This window comes from Condylura cristata, unplaced genomic scaffold (genome assembly GCF_000260355.1).
Source record: "Condylura cristata isolate star-nosed mole 26May11 unplaced genomic scaffold, ConCri1.0 scaffold00025, whole genome shotgun sequence".
Lineage (NCBI taxonomy): Eukaryota > Metazoa > Chordata > Mammalia > Eulipotyphla > Talpidae > Condylura > Condylura cristata.
In genome coordinates this window covers 2,359,548-2,383,889 of record NW_004567126.1, presented here as the reverse complement: position 1 = coordinate 2,383,889, position 24,342 = coordinate 2,359,548, and the positions used below count along the sequence as shown (strand labels likewise).

Genomic DNA, 24,342 nt, shown 5'->3' with positions numbered 1-24,342 from the left:
CATTATTCTTATTATTTTCTCACCTGGTCCATTATACTCCTGCTATGAGCAAAACCATCCAGTATTTTTCTTTCTCTTTCTGGTTTATCTCACTAAGCATGATCTTTTCCAGCCCCATCTTTAATGGTTCATCCACATATTTCACATACACAAGCCACACTCTATCTTCACATTTCCTAGATTATATCCATGGTGTGCTTTCCAGATCCCTTATATTTGCTCACATCATTTCCTCTTTCTTAAAATGCCCTTCCCCCTACCTAAGCTCCACCATTCAAAATCTCTTTCCATGTTGTGTCAGATGTCATGCCCCTCTTAATTTTCAACTGGAATTGAGGTCACTAGCCTCAGAATCCCAACAGCCTTTGTTTCTCCTTGTCAAACTGCTCTCCTCATTGTTCTGTGCATTCATCCCCTTCCACGCTATGCACCATGATAAATCCCCCAGAGCACCTCATACAGTATTCCAGGCACTATGATTGCTTAAAATCTACTCATGAATACAAAACTGGAATGATATGATGATCCAGGAAATTAGTCCACAGAGCATAGGCTAATGACCCACAGGAATTTGACTGTGCTAGTAAGAAGTTGGGTGCTCAACCCTCACTACTCACTATCACAACACCAGTGACAAGATACTCAAAATCACTGGGCTTTCATTCCTTTATTGCAAAAGCATTTCTAACAGTACTTCATTAAAATGTTGGGAGAATTAAATAATGTTGCACAGTCTAGCCTACCAGGGCTACTCTGCAACTATGACTATAACCAAAGTAGGTATGTAGGAAAATGAAATGTTTGTGAGACGGTAAGTAGACTGGCAACTGGAGGGATTGAAGGATTTGTATCAGAACTCAAATCCCAGGTACCTGCTGCAGCCCACTGAGGGGGCCTTGAAGGCCAGGGGAGGATTTGGGACTTCCTGTGACAGGAAGAGAAGCTTTGGAAGCCCTGTAGTTCCAAGTCATGAGGCATGAAGCTCCAGGAAGCTACAAGGAGGAGAGAGCAGTGAGAGGAACCAGCTGTCTCCTTGGGCAGAATTCTTAGAGCTACTTGGAGAGATCAGAATCCAGATAAACTGGCATGTGGCCAAGCAAATGAGTCCCACAGGGGTCAGGTTTCTTTCCCATCTGCTTACTGGGACTTGACTAATAAAGTTAAGGTCCTAGAGACTGGAAAGGGGCAGGTATGGGGGCTTCTGCATGCCATGAGAGCTGCGCTGGCTGTGCCACCATGTCTTAAGCTCTGGTCCAAATCCATGAAGTGTGGGAATACAATAAAGGCAGCTCTCCTGGTTCTCAGATTTGATGAAGAATACCAGTCTATAGCTCCTGGCTTGATTCCATCTAATCTCCTTTCTTCAAGTACCTGAAGGGAGACTGGAAAGGGATTATGGACTACTTGTTGGTTCTGGAATGGCAATGCATGTGGCCCATATGGACTTTTGGACCAATTTGAAGCCATTTATCATGCACACTTTCCTTTCAGATTACAACTTGTTCCTGGTGGCTGCCCATGAATTTGGCCATTCCTTGGGGCTTTCTCATTCCTCTGACCCTGGTGCCTTGATGTATCCCAACTACGCTTTCAGTGATCCCAGCACCTTTGTGCTCCCGCAAGATGACATCAATGGCATTCAGGCCATCTATGGTAAGGACACCAGAAGATCATGGAGGGACCTGGGAGCAGGTTTGGGGAACTGAGCACCTCTCCCTCTGCACCTCTCTCAGGCTTGTCTCCTGGGAAAGTGCTAACTGACTTCTGCAGGTTGCTTGTCCCTAGTACAATGTTACCAGAAGAGTCTGGGAGCTGAGTCTCTGCTGCTGCCCTTAGAGAAAGGTCAGAGAGAAATGAACCATGGACAACCATGGACTGGGATGGTGGTGGTTTTTATTCCCTTTTAGAATGCTTTTCAAAGTTTATATATGTTTAAAAAGACATATCTACCCCTTTTCATACAGCAATCCTAGATGTATTTCCCAAGGAAATTCTCACATAGGTCTACAAGGGGACATATGCAAGTCACGGCAAGGTGTTCGTTACAGCCTTGTCTGTGGTGATACAAGGTGGAGGGAAGCCAAGTCTCTCAGGAGGAGAACATACAGGTAACAGATGGTGGGTGCAGCCCCAGAGTTGCATGAAGCAGTAGAAATAGCAAATAGATGAACACAAGGCAAAATCATAGAGGAGTCTTCAAAATATCGTGCTTCATGAGAAGGAAATGAAATAATAGATATACAAGTCATCAATTATGCAAGAGAACAATCACCATAAATTTAAAATGTATACAAGAAAATAATAATAAATATAAATGAAGATAAAGCAAAGGAATTTTCAAGAAATATGTCTACAAGATGAGTAAGATGACTACTGAACATACTAAAATTGTTAGCTACTGGGGCAAGGATACAAATGGAGATGGAGCAAAGAGTGAAAAAACATTTTTAAAAGACATGACTGATACTTTTTGTGATGGGACATAGGGGTCTTTCTATCTACAGTTTGCTCTAAATATGGTGTGAGTAAGATCCTAGGTCTCTGCTCTTTCTTGCCCTCATGACCCCTCATGGCCATGAGGAAGAATGAGGAAGCAGAGAAGAGGTTAGAGACTCTTAGAAGTGCTGAGTAGAGCAGAGTAAAGGTGGGAAAGCATTCTTCCTGCCCCATGGGAGCATCACAAAACTAAGTAACCCAGGGCTCGATGTGTTCTCATGACAACAGAATTTGCAGAAATGGCCAGACCTACTCCACTTGTCTCTATGCCCATCTCCTTTCCCCTAGAAAACACTTCCTTCCCCTGCTCACCATGTTTTAAGTTGTCTAAACTGCCAGTATAACCCTTCATCTTATAATAAGAAAACACACTAAAATGCAAATACTTCCAGAAGTATTCCTAAAAATTGACTTTGATTTAGCAGTGGACAAAAGACTGATATCAGCTTCTTCCCTGAAGGTGGGTTTGAAGGAGAAAGTGGATGTTGGTGATCAAACTCAGAAAGAGGAACCAAGAACTGGGAAGAGTATGGAATCAGGATTTGAAAGGCAGAGGAAGCACAGAATTCAATTTTATTTACTTAAGAACTTAACCTGGAACTGCCTCTGAAAATCATCATTATTCTTACTTCAGAAAACAACTTTAAGATTGTTTTAAATGCACACTCTAAAGCCATATGGTAGAACCTCTATTCAAGTAAAGACCCTTTCCCATCCTGAGAAGTATGTGAATATACTAACCATTACACTGGATTTTTACCTATAGAAAAACGTGTGGGTGTGTATGTGTGCATGTGTGTCTGTGCACATGCTACACTTTGTTTTGGAGGAGTTTCTTTTTGTATTTTTTATTGTGGTACAATGTTTTGAACACTGTATATGATTCCGAGGTACAGTGGATGTCTCCCCACTACACCCACTAGCAAGTTACCCATAGTCCACTACAGTTCATGAGCACCCTTCCCTCTTTGCTCCCCACACCTACCTTCTTCCTCTCATAGCCTCAATTCTGCAGTAAAATTTCTAGGTTTTGTTTTGGCTTGGTTTTGTCTGTTTCTTTGTTTTGCTTTTTTTGTATTCCATACAAGTGAAATCACCTGATTTGTCCTCCTGACTTATTTCAGTTAGCATCCTCCCCTCCAGTTTCATCTACATTACTGAAAATGGCAAAATTTCATCTATAAAAGGCTTTCTCTTTCCCCAGGACCTACAAACAACCGTGTGCAACCAACTGGACCAAGCACACCTTCAGCCTGTGACCCCAGACTGACCTTTGATGCTATCACCACACTTCGTGGAGAAATATTTTTCTTTAAAGACAAGTATAACACAGAACTACTCCTTACTTTAACTACTTTTATGGATATAACTTAAAATTGGGTTCTAATTAAGTCCCATATTACACATTACTCAGCTTTTTCTTTGAATTCTACACAAATGCATCCCACTGGAATTTACAACTCAAAACATGTAGGAAAAAAAACCCAAAAAGCTAAAATATTACAAGCGTTCAGATGTTTGTGATGCAAATGACAATGAGCTCTATCTGGCTGGAGACTCCAGAGTTGAGTTTACCTAACACCAAAAATGTTGTTCAGTTCCACCCTAATTCAGTCAAGTCAATCGAAACTATTACTGAACCAGCTGCAGGGGAAATCATCTAACGAAAATTTTTCATTTTCCCAATGAGTACTTTGTGATTGTGTTATCTCAGGCTGAGTGTACTTGTATTGTATTTGTGGGAATATTCAAAATAGTCTCATCATTTTGTATAAATGGTAATGGAGAAACAAACAAGATAAAATTTGTCAATGTTGAGGAGGAGCACAGTATAAAATGTAGTCAAGCCAGGTCATACCTGTGGCCTCCCCTAACAACAGTGAGACACTCACCACATGGAAGAGTATCACCCAAAGCACTAGTGCTGGTCACTATGCTAGAAAGTCCACATTCACTATACTGACCCATCCTCCCGGCAATTCTAGCCCAGGACCCACAGAAGCTTCCTGCTTATACTGAGGTATATGTGTGGTTTGGTTCCTTTAGATACTTCTGGAGAAGGCATCCTCAGCTACAAATGGTTGAACAAAATTTCATTTCTCTCTTCTGGCCATCCCTGCCAAGCGGTATACAGGCTGCCTACGAGGTTGTGAGCAGGGACCTTGTTTTCCTATTTAAAGGTAACTTTAAAAATAGAATAGAATTCATTTGAATTCTGCCTGAAGGGAGGGGGTGCTGCCCTTTGTGCTCTCTTTGAGGTTCACAGAGGCAAGCAGGCGAGTGTCAACCTGGCTTGTGTCAGGAGACCTGAGTGGGTCCTTTCTCTGTCTATGATACGGTGTGAACCTGAGCAGGTTATAGCTCTCTTCAGGTCTCAGTTTTCTCAGTTACAACATAAGTAATTCTTACTAGACCTCCTTTGATGTCCCTTCATCCTCTTCTCAGTTAAAATATTTCTAAGATACCCCAACGCTGTAATTTATGCTCTGGATATAAGTCATATTAAGACATGACATCTATCTGTGGGGCCATGAATGTTAGCCCAAGAGGTTTGAATTTTTACAGAGGTGGATACCCACTAGTGCTCTCAGAACCTCATGAACTTTAATTTGCCATTGTTTTTGTTCCATTGTTCCATTGCTACGATGCATTTGTGCCCAAACTCAGAAGTGGTATAGATTTTGTAGGAATGGGAGGAATTGATCTAACACAGAACTTTAATCACTGGCAGGAAGACAATACTGGGCTCTGAATGGCTATGACATTGTGCAAGGTTATCCCAAGGACATATCAAACTTTGGCTTCCCACGCAGTGTCCTAGCAATCGATGCTGCTGTTTCCTACATGGAGAAAACATACTTCTTTGTAAAAGACCAATTCTGGAGGTAAGGAAAACTATTTTTTCAAGTGAAGACTGAAATCCACTTCTTTACCCTGTGTATAAACCACTAATGATAAGGCATCTGAAGGTTTTAACACTTTGAATGGACCTTAATAGGTCACAGAATGAATGATTTGTCATGAATTTTGAAAATTTATTTTTAAACCATTAAAATAACTGCGCAATGGTGTTAATATTCCCTGTCATGAATAAAAACTAGGGAGGAATGCAAAGGGGCTAATTATAATAAATTCAATTCTAATACAGTCAAGCAAATGTTATCCAGATGAGCACTGGAATTTAATGTCCAAGTTGACTTATTTACATTTATTCAGAGAAAGAGAAAGACCATTACTAATTAAGTTAAAGGCTTAGAAAATATAAGCTCTTCATTTTTTAAAAAACAGCACTCTACAATCAATCAGGAGATTATTCTAGCAGTAATGATACCTAGTAGACGTTACAGAGGAAAAAAGGTAGTGAAGTCAGGTCATGCCTGTGGCCTCCCTGACAACAGTAAGGCACTCACCACATGGACACTATCACCCTAGAGGTAGAGAAGTATCCATTCTCAGTCCCAGTAAATAGGTCATTGTTAGTACAGAATGAGAAAGTTTGTATGAGGGCACTTTGTAAAGTACATGCAATTTAATGAAATCATTATCATTCTATACTATATTGGTCTATACTACATTCATTTTCTTATCAGATATGATAACCAAAAAGAATACATGGATCCAGGCTACCCCAAAAGCATAGCAAGTACCTTTCATGGAGTTGAAAATAATATTGATGCAGTTTTCCAGAAGGATGGTAAGTAGAATAAACCTATCAATAATTTTTAATTGCACATTTGCATTTCAATGTTATACCTAGACAGAAGTATAGGTTTCTTCATTTTAAACATGAGGTCTGTGTTCTCAAGCTAATTCAACTTACCTCCTATTTTTTTATAGGCTTCTTCCTCTTCTTCAGTGGACCAAGATACTACGCATTTAATTTTAACACTCGCACTGTGACCAGGGTTGACAGAAGCAATAGGTGGCTTAACTGTAGATAAAGTTGATGCAAGATCAAAATATGTTTGCACACACTTTCTGAATATAGAAGGGAAGTCTAATTCACTTATCTGTTACATTAGATCCTAGTTATACTTTTCTAAACTATAAATAATTGTCACTGTATTTATTGGGCCTGTCCTGCTGAAAATATACATTTGGAATATTCCACTATTTGTAAAAGCTGATTTAGTTTTATCAACAATAAGTGCTCACTTAACATCATTCATAAGTTTTTGGAAACATCAACTTTAATTGAAAGAATGCTTAATAAATCCAGGTCCTCAATGTCATTTACTTCCGTGTATTCGCTTTGCATTCATCAACTTGCCTGGTTATTATAATCAGCTGATATGGAATGAAATAGGTGGTGAGCACCATCCCAATGAGAAAGGACTTAAGCCTTTTCTGTTATCTCAATATTCACTATTTCATTACCTATTTTTCTGACTGTTAAAATGCTCAAATATTCCTGAATCTCTGCAACCATGTCTTGGGTGTATCTGCCACATGCTATTGAGTACTGGGCACTGGTGAGAAGTAAGGATTATGAACAACACAGACCGCATCCCCTAACTTTACAGAAAATGGGTGCTATCTTCCACTCTGGGGAAGAAATGGTGTTGACACATTCTGTAGATGGAGTTGTGTGCCCCCTTAACCCCCAAAAATAGGTACCTGTGAATGCACCTCATTTGGACTAGAGTCTTTGCATAAGTAATAAGCTAAAATGTGGTTATAGTGCTTTTGGACATGCCTAAGAATTGGTGCCCTATCAAGAAGAGGAGAGACGCAGCACAGTGGAGAAGACCACGTGACCACAAAGGCAGAGCTGGAGAGAGGGAGCTACATGCCAAGGCTGACTGGCAACTGCCAGTTGCTAGGAATGGCCAGAGGGGATTTCCACCCAGAGAGAAGAGCACAACCCTCTTGAGTGTCAACCTTGACTTTGGGCTTCTACCTATCAGAATGGCAACAGAACACATTTCTCTTTTTTTTTTGAGCTACCAAGTTTATGGCACTTTGTTACAGCAGCCCTAGGAAGTTAATATAGTACATCAGCACTTAAGAAAATGTATCAACACAGAATGATAATATTTGCTTCCCCTAAGTACAAATTATCAGCATCTTCCTGGGGAAGTGACAAATAAAATGGATACCCTTTGCTTTCCTGCCTTCTCCCTGCTTTTTCTGTCTAGAGTTCAAGCAAATAGGCTAATTTTGTCTTGTGTCCAGTTTCTTTTTATCTGGAATTCTTTGCGGGGAGGGCTAGGTAGGGAGAGCACACTATAGATAATAACCAGTTGCTGCACAAAGAGCAATGGCAGGCATGAAATTCAACAAATCTCATTAAATTTAATTAAACCAAGTGTAGATGAATATATTTCCTAATGACTTTTTTCTGTTATGAACTATAGGGCTTTGGGGACCATAATGGCTAGTCCAACATCAAAATTATTATGTCATATTTGCAATTGTTGAATGTAAATGCAGCTGATGACACAATAAATGAGTATTATGAAATATATTTCTCACTAGCACATGCAATTTTCTTTTTCTGTTAAAGTATTTAAGTATATAAATGGGTAGCTTATTATGGTTTTTAAATTACCTATTACATGAGTTCAAAGAAAAATTTGATTTTTTAACAATTGATATGTCTACTTATAATTTCTGACAATACCACCAGGAAATTTATTTGAGGTATAAAAAGGAATAGTGAATTTTGACACATTTGTAGTGACCTGTACCCTGTCAAAATTATATCCCATTACGCTGTTATATACTGTTTCACAGTTCATGAAATATCTTATGAATATTCAGTCCTCTTAAACATTCCCTGAAATATCTTATTTTACAACATGTGAAAACAAACTATGTATACTATGCACTTGTTCATTTATTCGACAAGAATGAACTGCCTACAAGTCCCAGGTGTGATGTTGGAGTGTCAGGGAGATGTGTAAATCATCCACTATATCAATGCAGCAAGTGCCAGAGGCCCTGCAAAAACATGAGTATTTCCTTTTAACAGCGGAATAAATGCCTTATTTTCTAAAGCCTTTTGTAACACCAACTTGTACAGACACAAAAATTCATCTTCTCAGAACAACTGTAAGTTGTTCTGGCCCAAACCTCATTTGTACATTTCTGAGATGAGAACTGAGTTCATGTTCTTTCTTTAGCCATATCTCAAAGAGCCCAAAGAGTGACAACAAAGTGAAATAATTCAAAAATTTATCTTATTTAAAAGTTCTCCTCTTCATGCATACTTTCTGTCTGTCACACTAAAGTTTTATGGGCGTACAAGAGATGTTGGAATCTACGCTCAGAATTTAAACAAATTACTTTTTATTTTGGAGTTTCTTTAAAAGCACAGTCTAAATCAAGACTTTGGTATGGTTATTTTATTGGAGACAGGGTCCTAGGAAAAAAGCATAGGGAGACAGGGAACAAAGAGATGATAAGGGTGTGGTATTGAGTCTGCTCTGGGCAACTGAGACTCAATTCCACCCAGATCTCCTGGACAGCCTATAAAACCTTTCACAATTGCTCAGTCATCAGGGAATAAAAGTTTGGAACAACCTCCTCCATCCTCCTGCACTGAGTGACTCTGGCATCTCATTACCCTAAGCAGAAAGAAAAATAATATGCAGTATGTGCTTGTTGGATTTGTGAGTCACACACACCTGTCCATCACCAGCATCCACAATCAGAGGTATTCGGAGGGAGGGGACCAGAGAACACCACAGGCACTTCTTTTATCTGTTGCTGGGAGATTAAAATAATGGAAAACTGGAGAAATCTTCTTTTGAGAAACTTACCAACCACCCCCCCCCAAAAAAAGATGTACAGATACCCATACTGAGTTTGAAATCTCAGTGTGGCAGTAGCCGCTATCTGCCTATCTTAGAAGCATTCTCCCTCTTCTGCAACGATCTCATTGATGTAGCAATGTAACCATTATATTATGCAACCTCCCTTACAGCTAGCTATGGCCCTAAGTTTAGAAATGTACTGCCAAGTGTGTAAGTAGAATATGACCTGGGCTTCTAGAAAAAGACTGGGAATTTACCTTCTCTGCATCCTCTTTCCTGCTGCCTAGGAGCAAATACAATCTTTACTGAAGCTGAGAAGTGACCTGAGCCATGAGGATCACACTGAGTGGAGGTGGGAGAACAGGGGAAAAGCAGTCTGCACCTGTGATGACATGTTGCTGTTGCACGAGCCCTGGGCTAACAAATCTGGACTTGCATTGTATTGAGGGAGAAATATTTCTATTGTTTTGTTCATCTGTTACTTGATGTTCTTCTATTATATTCAAATCTCATTGACACTTTATTATATTAAGTGTCAGGGACCCACCCCAAAGCCCCACAATGAAGTTACCCATCAGCAAGTCTACCCAGGCACACACTGCTCCTAGTCAGATTTTTCAACTGGTTCTCAAACATACTACAGAGCAAAATGTCTCCAAACTTTTGAAAGAAATCTCCTAATGGGAAAGACATCAAAAAAGGTACTTCAAATAATCATGGAAGCAAGATGAAATTTAGCCAAAAAAACTAAAAGATATTCAGAGAATGTGAAAGAACCCTTAGAAATTAGACACATAAGAGATATATTAGAAACCCAGAGATTCAATCTAGGAGGTCCAACAGAGATGTATTCCAAAGAGAGAAAGAGAACAGGGGAAAAAAGAGACATGACTTTAAGAAAAATGGTATTGTTAGCTTTCCTACTATGTTGGATAAATTTGAGACTATTGAAGAAATGGCAGAAATTAGCAAATAAAACTACACTATGAGCTTCAAAGTCAGGGGGCGGGGAGCTGAAGTTGGTGTACAAGAAAGGAGATGAGATCACAGCACACTCCAAGGCTCTCTTGAGAATATTTCCATAGTCACAAGTGCATGAATACCAATTGCTGACTTCTAAAAACTTAGGAAAATATAACAGGCAGGTGCTATTCCTTTCTATAGACAAATGATATTAACAGTTAACACTGAAAAGTCAACAAGGAGTAGGAAAAGTATAGTATTTATAAGTGCAAAATTAAGCATCATAAAAAAAGTTATAAAAAGTTTAAAGAGCTTCTCCCTGGTAAGGAAGACTTAAAAGGCATGGAATGTGGCAGAGCAAAGCTGTTTTGCATTATAAACAGCTATCATTTGATTTTTCTCTTTTTGGAAGGGAGGAGTTAGCTCTGTTATTTTCACCATTTCCTCAGAAGTATTTTAGAATTAAAAAAAAAAGCAGAGTAATATAATGAACACACTTGTAGTTGCACCCAGCTTAGAAAAATAAATCATTACTGTTATTACTTCTGTAAGGCAAATCTTTTCATGTCTGCACTATTCTTTTCTCCCCAGAGACCAAGTATATTTTAACACTAAGCCACATGTTCAGTAAGTCAATAAATAGTATTTCCTAAAGAGGATTTATTATTGGGGTAAGTTTTACATGCAAAGGAAGTATATCTAACCTAAGGTTTATAGTAAGTACCTTGATTATATCACAGAAATTTTATTGAGGATAGACATAAGAATATTTGGAAAGACTGATGAATAAACAAGTTTAATTTGTGAAAAGACAGGTAAGGGGATTTAAACAAATGGTAGAAGAAAACAGCAAGGTGCATGTATTTGCTCAGCCAGATTTCCTATATCTCATTTCCAGTGTGCTGCATGCATCTCTCTACCTATGGCCTCCTCGCTCTCTAGAATCTTCATTGTATATTTTCCCACTTTGTTCCCATTTTGTCTGATAATAGTTTCTGTGTGTCTGAGTCCTCCAACAAGATTGGAATGGTACCTTGCTCATATCTGAATAAAAGTGACACTAAAGTGTTTGCCCTTGTTAATAAGGAAAATCTGTTGCTTATTCAATTTTGTTTTCATGACATATCAGGCTACCCAACATATTTTGGAGTTTTGTTCAAATAAAATTACTGTGTAAACATTCAAGAACATATGCTTAGGAAAACCTCCAACTGCAAGGACAAAAGTAATTTGAAGAAGGACTTCATTTTATATTCAACTCAGTAAGTCGGGAGGGATCTATTATGAGGAGTACATCAAGAGGCAATTTTGTCATTGTGCAAAAGCCCTTAAGTGAGATCACACAAACCTAAATGGTACAGTCCACACACATCTAGGCAGGCTCTAAGGTACAGCTTTTTGGGACCATCCTCCTTCTTGACCAAAGGGAGACTGTAATAAACAACAAATGTGTTGACTAACCAAATGCAGACCATGATTGCAAAATCCAGTTAACCTAAGAAAAAAAGTCTATCACGAAACACTTCATGCAAATGTCCTATTCTGTTATTAATTAAACAATGATACAAAAGCCAATTCATGCCACGTCTCACTATTATTCTCTAAATTCTGTGCAAAAAGAACCAGCCTCCAGATAAAGAAAGAGAAATGAAGAGATTACTGCTTCTGTTTTTGCTCTTTATAACATTTTCTTCTGCATTTCCTACAAACCGAAAGACAGAAAATGAAGAAAACATACAACTGGCTCAGGTACTGTGTCAATAAACATTACTAATGGCTACATAAAAGTTCACTTTATTGATTGTGTTAGGACTTAATTCCTAAAATTCCTGAAAATTCTGAGTCCTGGATTTTCTTGGGAAAAGGAGTTGTCTTTCATTCTCCAAGCTCTAAGGATTTCAGGAACTGTGTGAGGGGTGGTGCAGGGAGAGGGGTGGCAGGATTTGCTGTAACTTTTAGCAATGTTCATAAATGAAGACAGAGGGGGAAGGACAGAAGGGTCACCCTGCAACAAGTGGAGTCTCTGTAAAAGCACTCTAAACCCAGCCAGGAGAACCCAACTGCAATCGGAAATTTATACCTTCATGTGTGAAACATAATGTTACCTTTCTTTGGAGATTCCCTCTAAAACTCAGTCTAAGTAATTTTCTTTATTTGGTCAAATCAATTAAATTTGCAAAATGAATACTTATTGATCTCTTCTAGAATTTGTTTCAAGGAAACACCAAAATAAAAATAACAGCAGAAGTATGTAAGATGTGATCATATGACACGCAGCAGCCTGACTCTCTCCCCAGGGCTTGGATTTCTGTGGCCCAAACTGTGCTTAGGCCAACTGTGGTCACACATGGTTCAACCACTTCTTGAAAACTGAAAAAAACAGGGTGACTCTTCTTTCTTCTTTGCTTCCTTTGTTTCTTCTTTCATCTCTCTTTCTTTGCTTCCCTCCTTATTTCCTTTCCTTTTCACCTATAGCCAAAAAGGTTTTCAGACAATTTTGTTTTATCTTGAAATGGATATTTTATCTCCTGTAGTCTATGCTTTTTTGGTCTTTTTGGTCAGGCCTATCTCAACCAGTTCTACTCTCTTGATCTGGAAGGAAGCCACATGGTTCAAAGCAAGAACAGGAGCCTCATAGATGGCAAAATTCGGGAAATGCAAGCATTTTTTGGATTGACAGTGACAGGAAGACTGGACTCTAGCACTCTTGAGATCATGAAAATCCCCAGGTGTGGGGTACCTGATGTGGGTCAGTATGGCTACACTCTCCCAGGGTGGAGAACGTACAACCTCACATACAGGTAATGCTGGTGCCAACATATTTCCCTCTAACCCAAAAGAACATGAATATACACTCTAGGGAACAAAAATAAAAACAATTCACTTTGACAAGCACTTCCTATATGCCTGGCACTTCATGGATATCCTATATTCCAACCTATGATGTAGACACTATGATGTAGGCACCTCTGAAATTGCCACCTTAAATACAGAAGGCTGCCAACTATAGTCAAGGTTGCATGTTCTTTCCACAGCCAGGCTCTGACAGATACACTCTGACCACTAGCCTTGGCCACCCACCTGTGTATAGGTATGGAGCATAAGCATTGCCCCCTCATGGCACATGCTTGAAGGCCCAGATCAAATGTGCTCGAGAGAAAAAGGAAGACCCTGGAGCAAAGCCAGTTCATGTGAGAGACACCTGTGAGTTACAGGTGGCAACTCACAGATGGACCCCAGGGGACGTGTAGTTTTTGTTTCAGACATTGAAAGAGAAGGGAGGTGCCTAATGGGTGGAACAAGACTGCAGTGTGCCCTGACCTGAGACAGAGGTAGTGACCTTGACCACCACCTAATAGTCCTCCACCCTAAAGAACCTTTCTTATAGGTTTCCTGAAGAAAAGGAACTGAGATTCAAAAAAAGAAAATGTTTAGTAAGATACAGGATATAAACAAAAGGAAAATCTTTTTCTGTGTAACTAATTCTTTCTGGTTCTCAATTGAGATATATGCCTAAATTTGGTTTCCAAAATTTGAGAAAATAAATCTCAGTTCATTTATATATATGTATATATATATATGTAATACACTCACAAATTCAGCGAACACATGAGATAAACACTCTCCCATTTACATATGATTGCAGGGAAGCCATTTAATCTCTTTGAGTCCCATTTGTAAGAGTCAGACTTGTTGGATAAGAAAGCTGAAGTACATAACATACATTAGTACCTTATTTACATAGTTAAGTATCATGCAAATGTAAAAACAGTACCATACTACACAGAGTATGGCTGATAAGGTAGAAATTATACTTTTGTAGGATATATATGCATCCTACATGCAATTAATATATTTCTGTTCATTTTTAAGGATTGTGAATTATACCCCAGACATGGCACAAGCTGATGTGGATGAAGCTATCCAAAAAGGCTTGGAAGTATGGAGCAAAGTTACTCCCCTAACATTCACCAAGATTTCCAAGGGGGTTGCAGACATCATGATTGCCTTTAGGACCCGAGGTAATATTTTAACAGAAATAAAAGTAGGTTATTTTCATCTCAGGAGATTTGAAGAGACTGATCATTTTACCCTCATTCATTATCTTCCAGTCCATGGTTGGTGTCCTCGTTATTTTGATGGCCCCTTGGGAGTCCTTGGCCATGCCTTTCCTCCAGGTCAGGGCCTAGGTGGAGATACTCACTTTGATGAGGATGAAAATTGGTCCAAGGATACAGCAGGTGAGTCAAATTTTCTTTATGAGCAAAATAGTATTATTCCTGAGCATCCCTGGAAAGAACAGCTTTGCAATTTGTTGTTTTTCACTTGCCATTTAGCTCACACATTCCATAATCTCCATGCTTTCCAAGGTGACCTTAATGAAAGTGTTCAGAATCTATTCAGATGATTGTGCCTGTCCAGTTAAGAGCCCTGTATACACAACACCCTTGTGAAGTCACTGTACTGTTATGATGAGGGCATTCTTCATTTACTCACACATTCACTCATACACCTGCCTTGTTGGGAGGTGCCCTAGGTGCCTGCAGCTATGCGAGGTGTTGTGTGAACCACAAAGTCATACCAGAGAAGTTCTGGTCCTTTGGAGGTTGATAAGCTGTATGGTGTATAAGGCCTAGACTCTCATACCACCATGTGAGGCTGAGTGTGCTACGTGTATTACCCATGGTAAAGGCCATCTGTAGCTTGAGACTTACAGAAGATGCTGAGAGGCAGTAAGTATGTGTTAGTGGTTGGAGAATGGGGTGTGGGTTCATGGACTCTGGAGGTCTACTTGTAGCATGAACATCTTCTAACTCTTGCCCCTGTGCCAAGGAGTAAGACTCTTGTCTTTGCATTTGATCTATCCCTTCAAACTAACTGGATTGATTTTATTTTTCTTAATGGATATGTCTGGAACTAAAATAAGAGGTATTTTATGCATCAAAAAATAGTTGTTTCAGTAGACTCTTTCACCTCAGGTCTGGTGTTTAGTTGCTGGGGGGCCAGGAAAACAAAGCCTGTGATTCTGCTAATGGCTGGTCCTAAAGATCACAGCACAGTCCTGACCAAATATTCAGATAGTCTGTGGGTCAGTTTTATAGTTCTACAAAGCAAAAAATCAGTGATTCTACATGTCTACTCATGTCTAAGTCTGGTCATGATACAATTGTTTTTCAAAGTGCTAGAGAACAAAGAGGGTAAAAATGTCAGCACTGGCTGTGCTTCGGGATCCAAGACCATCACTGCGTGAATGAGCATCACTGAAATGAGGATGAAGAAGATAGGGTGTCATCATAGGGAGATGACCAAAGAGTTGAATGGAGCATGTCTGGTGTGTATCCTTTGCTGAGTCATGTTTGAAAGTTTTTTTTTGTTTGTTTGTTTGTTTTTTTTAATTTGGCCAAAATGCCTATCAATTAGGCATAGGAAATGTTTAGTTTGTGAAATATCCTCATGCTTAACAAAATCAGGACTCCCCTCCCTTGACAGGAAGAGGTCAGTCAAATATTTCACTCTCCTTTCATCCTATGAAACCCAATCTTGGCAGTAGTTACTATAACCCACACTGCCACAAGCCCCCCACCAAAGGGATGTATAGGGTGCATTATTGCAAAGTTCAAAAAGTTCTGGGCTCCAAGTCAGCAAAACTTACTTGAACAAGGCAAGGAATACACAGAGCCCTCAGATAGGTTCAGAAAGTAATTCCAAAAGGGGTGTCAGCTTGTCTGTTTTAATACATCTCTTCAGGGTCAAAATTTTGGTCTTGGGGGACACCCAATCATAGCTCTTAGCTTACTGACATACCTCTGTGTTCCCTAATAAAAACATGAAACTTCAAGCAAATGCAATCTCCAATCAGCTGGGATTTTTAAATAGGAAAGTTGCCAATAATTTATAATATATATGATGATGTCCTTGGTTGAAGTAAGTAGACTTTGAAAAGGGGGCAAAAACATCTTAGTGGAATATGCTTGGGAACAACAGTCAATAGTCACCTGCTAATCCCAGTGACTTCCTTCTGAGGGAGAACAAGTGACTGTATAATGACACTGGAGGGGATGAGGAACATGTGGATAGTTCCCTTGGAATCTCCCAGGATCAAGCCTGTGTTTGCATGTACTAAACAAATGAAACAGGCCTTTCAGGTGACTGCAAGTGTACAGAAGTTGTGATATGTAAAGGCAAAAGTTTGCAGTTTAACAGGTTTGGCTTTTGGTATTTTTTAAAATTTATTTATTTTCTTATATCATTCTCCGTTTAGGTGTAGTCCCTGAGGTTTGGGTTTCTTTGGGGGTTTTCCATTTACAACCTGAGGGGCCCTGGGCAAATTTATTGATTTTCTTATTCTGTTTCTGAATTTACAAAACACAGATACTAATCCCACTCTTACAGAAAGATTACACAGGTTACCAGCAATAAAAGTGAAGACACCTTGCAAAGTACTTGCCCACAGTGCATATTCAGAGAGTGGCACTGATGATTGGTAATTATGAGTGTGGTTTATGATAATCAGAGTGATTTCCAGGCAGAGGAAAAAATGTTCACAAGGGTGCAATAGTGGAGGACAGTGGAGAAAATGAGACTCAGATGCTTCCTTAAGGGGGCACACATAATCAATCAAATAACAACTAAAGGTAGCCTTACTAATGCTGGGATTAAGGCGATTAGAGCCCTGCAGTAGGAGCACATGAAAGTAATGCCACCCACATGCTGACCTGAAAGTTTAGTAGCAACTCAGAAGGCAAAGCTGAGTAAAGGGGGCATCAAAGAGTGTTCTGGACAGAGTAACCCAGCCACTCAAGTATTAGAATCATGGTAGAAGATAGGGCTAAAATGGCAAATAGGAATCCAACTGTAAAGGGTCTTGAAACTCTGAACTTCACTAGAAGATATGAGTTTGAACAATTTTTCCAAGAGTCATTTGTCCTTTAACTTGTCTGGAAGCACATCCAGTGATATTATCAGTCAGACAAGAAGCACAGCAAAGGCCAGAGGAGAATAGCATGAAAGACTAAAAAATAATCTTCTGCCATTCCTTGTTTGCTTTGTGCACACATCACAAAGTCTTGAAAGGCTCAGTCTTTTCCTTAGGATCCATAGTCTTCCCTTGAAAATACAACAGTCTTTTTTATATTTAGAACCTTACAGACTAGTGGGAAAGACAGAAAAAATGGGCAAAATTCCAGCAGCCTGGTAAGACTCTGGTAAGCATAAATGCAGGGTACTATGGTCTTGTGCAGGAGGTTCATCTAACATTTCTTTTATCCAAATAAACACATGGATAACCAGCAATTGCAGCCTAAACTATACAACACTCATTGTTGATAAATACCTTAGCAGTCACCAAGAATAAAAGATGATTAAGACATGATCCCTGTGATGAAAGGATACACAGTTTGGTGAAAGGAACAAACAGCTTGTTCCTGCTATGGCTGAATTAAGTCTATGGAAGCTCAAAGAGATATACTTAACTCAATCCAGACAGAATTGGGGAAATAAGAGAAGCCTTGTGAAGGAAATGACACTAGGTGGAATCCCTGAGGAAAAAGTAAGCTTGTTAGGCAAAAGGAGGTAGCAGTAAAAATAATCTGGGCAGGTGAGATGAAGCTATCAAGATACACAGATAAGAAAGAACATGCCAAGAAATACAAATGATCCAATATAGCTAGCTCCATAAATACAGAAATAAAATATAGGGCTGGAGAAAAGGAAGAGACTAGCTCATGGAAGACCATGTTAAGGTCACTGGACTTTATCTTAAAGCCATTCAAGAATTCAAGAAGCTCTGAATGTAAGTAGAAGAAATGATCCCTAGTACAGCCTAGCAACATCAAAAACCCAATGACTTAAATTGTCTCGAGACTATCCATTTCTGAGACACTTGTTACCTACAACCTGCTCACTCCAGGTATAGCTCTCCATGGTGTGGCTAATACTGACATTAGTGTGCAAATATTGCGGATAAGCGATGGCACCTGAGTTATAGGAATGACACGCAGTTTCATTCTTTTCTTCGTTTCCCTTAGTGACTTCCCAATCTTGGATGCAACTACAAAGTTTTAATGGATTCACAGACTCATATTTTTTCTGTTCTTTATGAAGGATTCAACTTATTCCTTGTGGCTGCCCATGAATTTGGTCATTCACTGGGGCTCTCTCACTCCAATGATCAGACAGCCTTGATGTTCCCAAATTATGTATCCCTGGATCCTAACAAATACCCACTTTCTCAAGATGATATCAATGGAATCCAATCCATCTATGGTGAGCAACTTTATAAATCTGAATACATGTGAACTAGATAGGAAGCCTTCAGGAAAGAAGTTGAGAAAATCACTTCTTGAAATATTATCATGAAATACTCACTTGGGTAAGATCCTCTGTAGGTATATTTCCACATACCATCCTAGTTCACTGTGTTATTTCTTTTCTCATCAAAGGAGGTCTGCCTAAGTCACCTGCTAAACCAATGGAACCCCCTATACCTCATGCCTGTGACCCTGACTTGACATTTGATGCTATCACCACATTCCGCAGAGAAGTGATGTTCTTTAAAGGCAGGTAAACCTATTCCCTTAAATACCCCAACTTTCTATGAAGATGTATCTTTCCAAGAGATTTGGGGATAAAGAGGAAGGTGGAGGTAGTGAGAATGTGTGCCTTTTAGTTTTCATCATGAAATTCTTATAATTTCCTGCTTTTTGACTGTTTTCCTATGTGCATATACTTCTTACTGGTCAATTTATTTTTAAGCATTGTTTTAAATTACCATTGCATAAGAAAGTGAAGTCAAGTCTGTTGTGGCCACACAGAACTACCTTCAAGGCTTCAATGTGTACCCAAAGCAGTGGCACAAAAGCATGCCCTTGGTAGTCCAAAGGTAGAACTGTACTTACAAACCTAAATTTTCTGAGGGAAATGGTATTAATACTCTCAATTATTTAAGAAAAATACCAACTAATTAATAAAAAGACAACACTAGCCTGCAACATTTCCACGAATATAGATACATGTAGGCTATATATGTAAAGTGTTTTTGTTAACACAGGCACCTGTGGAGGATCTATTTTGATATTACTGATGCTGAATTTGAATTAATCTCTTCCTTCTGGCCATCTCTGCCTACTGATATTCAAGCTGCATATGAGAATCCCAAAGATCAGATTCTGGTTTTTAAAGGTAACTTTGCCACCATTATCTCTTCTCCTTGTAGTTGTCTGAATTGATCAGTGTATGTTGTGATGCAAGGAAAATAATTTTCATGTATGAGCTAAACAGATAGGGTTTCTGTTATAGCTTTAGAGTCCTATCATAAAGAATAGCTATCCAGGGATTGTCTGTAGTATGAGGATAAATACCATCCCAATAGCACAGGAGATAAAAGAAACCTTATGATAAATTAAGCCATCTTTCTTTGCCAAATAAAGTTAACTCTCCTTTCTTTTATATTCCCATTTTAATAGGGTTTTCAGATTTGGCAAATGAAAACACAGGACGCTTGGAATTTCATATAGACAACAAGTAAATTTTAGTACAGCTATAACCCTTGCAATATTTTGCATATATTTATACTAGTTACTGTTTATTTGGAATTCAAATTTAACTGTTATACTTAATCTAGCAGTCTAACTTTAGATAGACTTCATCAAATTACTTGCCTTTGAGAACACTTGGGAACTAGGTAAGAGAATATGTCCAAACAGATTTGACTGTTTGATCAGAATTAGTAAAAAGCAGTGGATCCACTGAAACCAATTGATATGAGTGTGCAAGTTTAATATTAACTGTATTCGGTATCTGATATAAACAACTGAAGAGGTGGTAAGAATGAATAGAGACCTAAGATACTAAATCTCAAAGCATTAAACTGAGGAGGAAATAAACTTCTTAAGATATCCATTTCTCCCTGTAGGAAACAGGGTAAGCAATAATCACTTTCTTTCTTGCCAGATGACAAGTTCTGGGTAATCAGAGGCTATGCTGTCTTGCCAGATTACCCCAAATCTATTAATATGCTTGGCTTTCCAAGATATGTGAAGAAAATTGATGCAGCTGCCTGTGATCACAACACAAAAAAAACCTACTTCTTTGTCGGCATTTGGTGCTGGAGGTAAATTTACAGAACACTTTCACACAGAAAAAAATTTAAATGACCTATAATTTTCTTAAAGCAAGTTATATTCAAAAAGATAAAGGTGGAAAACATTCACCACCAAATCAAAGAACATTCCAGTGAGTCCACATATCTTTGTCCAACATGAATAATTAAGATTAAATAAAGCTGGCATTCCAAGCAAATTACCAATGACACAAATTAATCCAGCAAAAGTCAAGCTGAGCCCTTACTATGACATATTTCCTCAAAGAGCATCAATCTGAATAATGATCTAACTTTTCACCTCATTTTTACTTGTAACAGACAATCAGTGATTCGACCAAACACAACCTTAGCCATATTTTTTAGTGATGCAAATAGTTTTTATCTACTAGGCCTGTTTTTTCCTCCACATGACCATGTGACCCCAAGTTAGACGGAAGAAAAAAGTTTCTCCAAACAACAATCCCCTGGAAATCTTGCCAATTCATGTACCCAGGTATGATGAAGTGACCAGAACCTTGGACAAAGGGTTCCCACAGCGCGTGGTAAAATACTTCCCAGGAATTGGTCTCCGAGTTGATGCTGTTTTCCATCATAAAGGTAACCACCCATGGCTAAACTCTCAAGATTCTTGGAAGACTTTACTGTGAAAATAGCACAAAATCTTAAATATTTCCCTTTAAATGTAGCTTACTACCCTTGAGTACATGTAATTGTAAACTATAACGTTGTAGGCAATATGGCAAACTGAATCCATAAGTCCTGAGTTGTATCCTCAGTTATGCTATTTCAAATCTATGTAAAAAGTACAGATTAGGTTTACTTATCACTGATCCAAGTAACCCCATAAGAGACAATTTAGGTGTGAAAAATGACTAAGTGCATCAACTGAACGGTGATTCTCAAACTACAGGGTATGTAATTTAATATGAACATCTTGGAGTTGTGTGTAGAAGTATAGGAAAGCTCTGAAAAGCTAGTCTAGTAAGTCCAGGTAACGGACTAATCAGTCCTGTTACTATCTTCAAAGACAGCAACTTACACATGGAGTCAGCAGGCGCCTAAAATTGTTTCTGAGTGACGCATTTTTTTTATTCCAATAAAACCTAACACAGAACCTGAACACTTAAAACAGGTAACGCAGAAAAGTTCTAGGAAAATAAGGGCTTCCTTCTCATTGAGTCACTCTGTTGACAGTGAACCTCTGGCATTAAACCACAGCCTGCCTAGAAAGGTAGCAAACCCCTTGAAACTCAATTTTATTCCTTGACCTCTTCCTTAGAGAAATAAAAACAATACAATTTCTTATGAGAGTAAGAAATAAAATACATCTACATAATACTTAAGTTTCTTTTTTCTTCCATTATGTTCAATCATTTTATTCTCTATTTGTAAAATTAAACAGTATGGAAGCAATGTTACTTGTGTAACTGTACAAGGTAACTAACCATGATTATATGCCTTCTCTCCAGGATTCTTCTATTTCTTCCGTGGATCAAAGCAATTTGAATATGACCCTAAGGCAAAGAATGTTACCCGCATGATGAAAACCAATACTTGGTTTCAGTGTAAAGAACCATTAAACTCTTCATTTGATTTTAGTATCAGTGAGGGAAAAGCATATTCTAGAGGAGTGTCAATGTCTTATAAGAATATAAATGTGTTTGTTTACAGCATTGTTCATATGCTAAAAAAAATCTACAATTACCAATAAATTCATAGACTGACAATAAGCTTCAAGAGGTCTTTTAACTTGAACTCTGCTAAAAAGTAAGAGAATTGTTCTTTAGCACCAAATTTCCAGTACTAATTCTGAATACCTAATAAGATAAAGACTGAACAGCCACTTGTGCTGCTGGATTTTTTTATAGGAAATTATTATATACAAGCAAAACTCTCACTGTACTTTAGCCTGTATTATGTTCTTTGGACTTGAAGAAGTAAGCTGTGTGTCTTATAATAATGACATTTATTAAAGCATTCTTGAGCATTCTATTTTGTCTAAACCTTTGGAACTGGAGAGACCCAATATGCTACATCCTCTTCCCTATTCATGTCCTGACCCTCTGAAAAACAACATCCAGGGGAGAGAACAAATTATCACCTCTCTTACCTATAAGGTTTATACTGGAGCCTTATCAGTGTGCAATGGATCTATGTGCAATCTAGTTTCCAAATAGCAAATTCTAAAGCCAAACATACTTACCAGTTAAAAAGTAGAGTGGCTTACATGAAATGCTATCCTTCATTACTCATCATCAAGGAAATGGGAATCAAAACAACAATAAGATTTAACCTCATAACAATTAGAATGGTCATTATAAAAAAATAAATATTAGTATTGGTGAGGAAGGGGAGAAAAGGATCCCTCATACACTGTTGGTGAGAATAAAAATTGGAGTATCCATCATAGAAAACAGTATGGACCTTCCTTTAAAAATTGAAAATAGAAATTGCATATGATCAAGTAATCCCACTGCTGGGAATGTATTTTACCTGAAGAATATGAAAGCACTCATATGAAAATATATACACACCCTATGTTCATTCAGCACTATTCACAACAGTCAAACATGGAAACAATCAAAATACCCAACAACAGATGAGTAGACTAAAAGATGTGGTATATCTACACAGTGGAATACTAATTAACCATAAAAATGAAATGTTATCAATTATGACAACATGGATCAGCTTTGAGGGGATGATAAGTGAAGTAAGTCAAAAGGAAAAATAAATATTGTATGATATCACTCATTGTGAGATGTAAAGGAAAGAAAAAGCAAACAAACAGAACAAAGACAAATTGGTGGTTACCAAAGGGGCAGAAGAGGGAGGGAATAGTTAGTGGGGAATAGTTTAAACATTGATGGTGGCTGGTAAGAAAATTATCTCAAAAAAGTAGTATGTTTAGTATTTAACATAAACATTGTTCAATCTTGATTTGTTTCCTTGCATCTGTTCTAGGTCTGTGGCATACATACCTGTGATATTATAACTTGGAGTGTGTTGTGAGATTGCACATAGATCTACTACTTTCTCCTGAATTTTCAAGAAAAAAAAAGATAAATACAGGACAAGATATATAAGTATTTATATTTTGACCCCAATGTAGGATCTAATACAGTTTTTAAGGAAAATATATTAACTGTTAAAACTATAGGTTAGTTGACATCACTCATCCCTTTGAGACTTATATAAACTGGACTTCTAGAACACTACAGTATTTTAAGCCTGTTCAGCAAGCAAATGGAAGACAACAACATTCTTATTCTAAATGACCTGTAGCCAATTCACATCCCAAGTCATCTCTCCTGTCACTTCTCCCCAGCCTTCAGCCTCCTGATCTTCTATCTGACCCACTCCCTGATTTATATATAGGAAGCAGGGAGTGGATCTGGAACCCAAGTTCCTATTTTTTTCTTAACTGTAAAGCAATTAAGCTATATCTCTGTTTCATTGTCTCTTTTAAGTGTACTGTTAGGGTCTCACCTTTCTGGGAAAAACAGTTTAATGAAGTATTTGCTCTGCTAGAGGAAAGCATCAAAACACACTCTAGCCTTGTGTTGCTTCATGAAGAGAGATTTAGCTTGGAGGCTGGGTAAGAGGATGTAGGTGAGGCATAGTAAGCACTCTGAAAATGAGCTGTCATTAGCATGACTTACCTAGTCATATTTTATCCTAAAGTACAAACTATGGGGTCTATACGTGAGGGGACAAACCAATAACTATGCAAAAATGAAAATGTAAGAAAATTTAAAAGAAGAAAAAACACATAAACAACCAGAAATACTAAAATCCAAGCTCAGTTACTCAAAATTGGAATTGAGTAAAATATGAACCAATTCTTTCCCTTTCCATTAGGGGACAGGGAAGTGCCCTACACTTACTGAAATCCAAAACTGAAACAGCAAACTTTGTTTCAGTTTGCTTTGTTTTTTCCAGTTTTCTCATGAGTCAGTGATCAGGTCTTGAAAGAAACAGCTTTAGAAACAAGCAAAGAAAGACTTTACTGACAATAGTTAT

The 24,342-nt window shown here is 38.3% G+C and overlaps 2 protein-coding genes across 2 annotated transcripts in view; both read left to right on the top strand.

The window, feature by feature from the left end:
* Window positions 1–7,955, top strand: part of MMP8 (matrix metallopeptidase 8) — a 12,498-nt gene extending 4,543 nt beyond the window's left edge. The window contains exons 5-10 of the mRNA XM_004689049.2: window positions 1,492–1,653; window positions 3,701–3,818; window positions 4,543–4,676; window positions 5,228–5,381; window positions 6,087–6,190; window positions 6,334–7,955. Coding sequence (XP_004689106.1) covers window positions 1,492–1,653; window positions 3,701–3,818; window positions 4,543–4,676; window positions 5,228–5,381; window positions 6,087–6,190; window positions 6,334–6,437 — 776 coding nt within the window. The 3' untranslated portion in view covers window positions 6,438–7,955. The remainder of the gene's footprint in view (window positions 1–1,491; window positions 1,654–3,700; window positions 3,819–4,542; window positions 4,677–5,227; window positions 5,382–6,086; window positions 6,191–6,333) is intronic.
* A 3,909-nt stretch (window positions 7,956–11,864) lies between these two features.
* Window positions 11,865–22,030, top strand: MMP27 (matrix metallopeptidase 27). Its single transcript, XM_012729484.1, has 10 exons — window positions 11,865–11,966; window positions 12,780–13,018; window positions 14,091–14,239; window positions 14,330–14,458; window positions 18,321–18,482; window positions 18,662–18,779; window positions 19,267–19,397; window positions 20,169–20,328; window positions 20,813–20,916; window positions 21,789–22,030. The coding sequence occupies exons 1-10, from the start codon at window positions 11,865–11,867 to the stop codon at window positions 22,028–22,030; spliced, it is 1,536 nt and encodes a 511-aa protein (XP_012584938.1).
* The last annotated feature ends 2,312 nt before the right edge of the window (window positions 22,031–24,342 follow it).

Excerpts from the sequence above, each read along its gene's own strand:
- MMP27 (XM_012729484.1), top strand. The coding sequence starts at position 11,865 with ATGAAGAGATTACTGCTTCTGTTTTTGCTCTTTATAACATTTTCTTCT. Across the intron at positions 19,398-20,168 it reads TCAGATTCTGGTTTTTAAAG|ATGACAAGTTCTGGGTAATC; the intron begins GTAACTTTGCCA and ends CTTTCTTGCCAG. Across the intron at positions 20,917-21,788 it reads TGCTGTTTTCCATCATAAAG|GATTCTTCTATTTCTTCCGT; the intron begins GTAACCACCCAT and ends CCTTCTCTCCAG.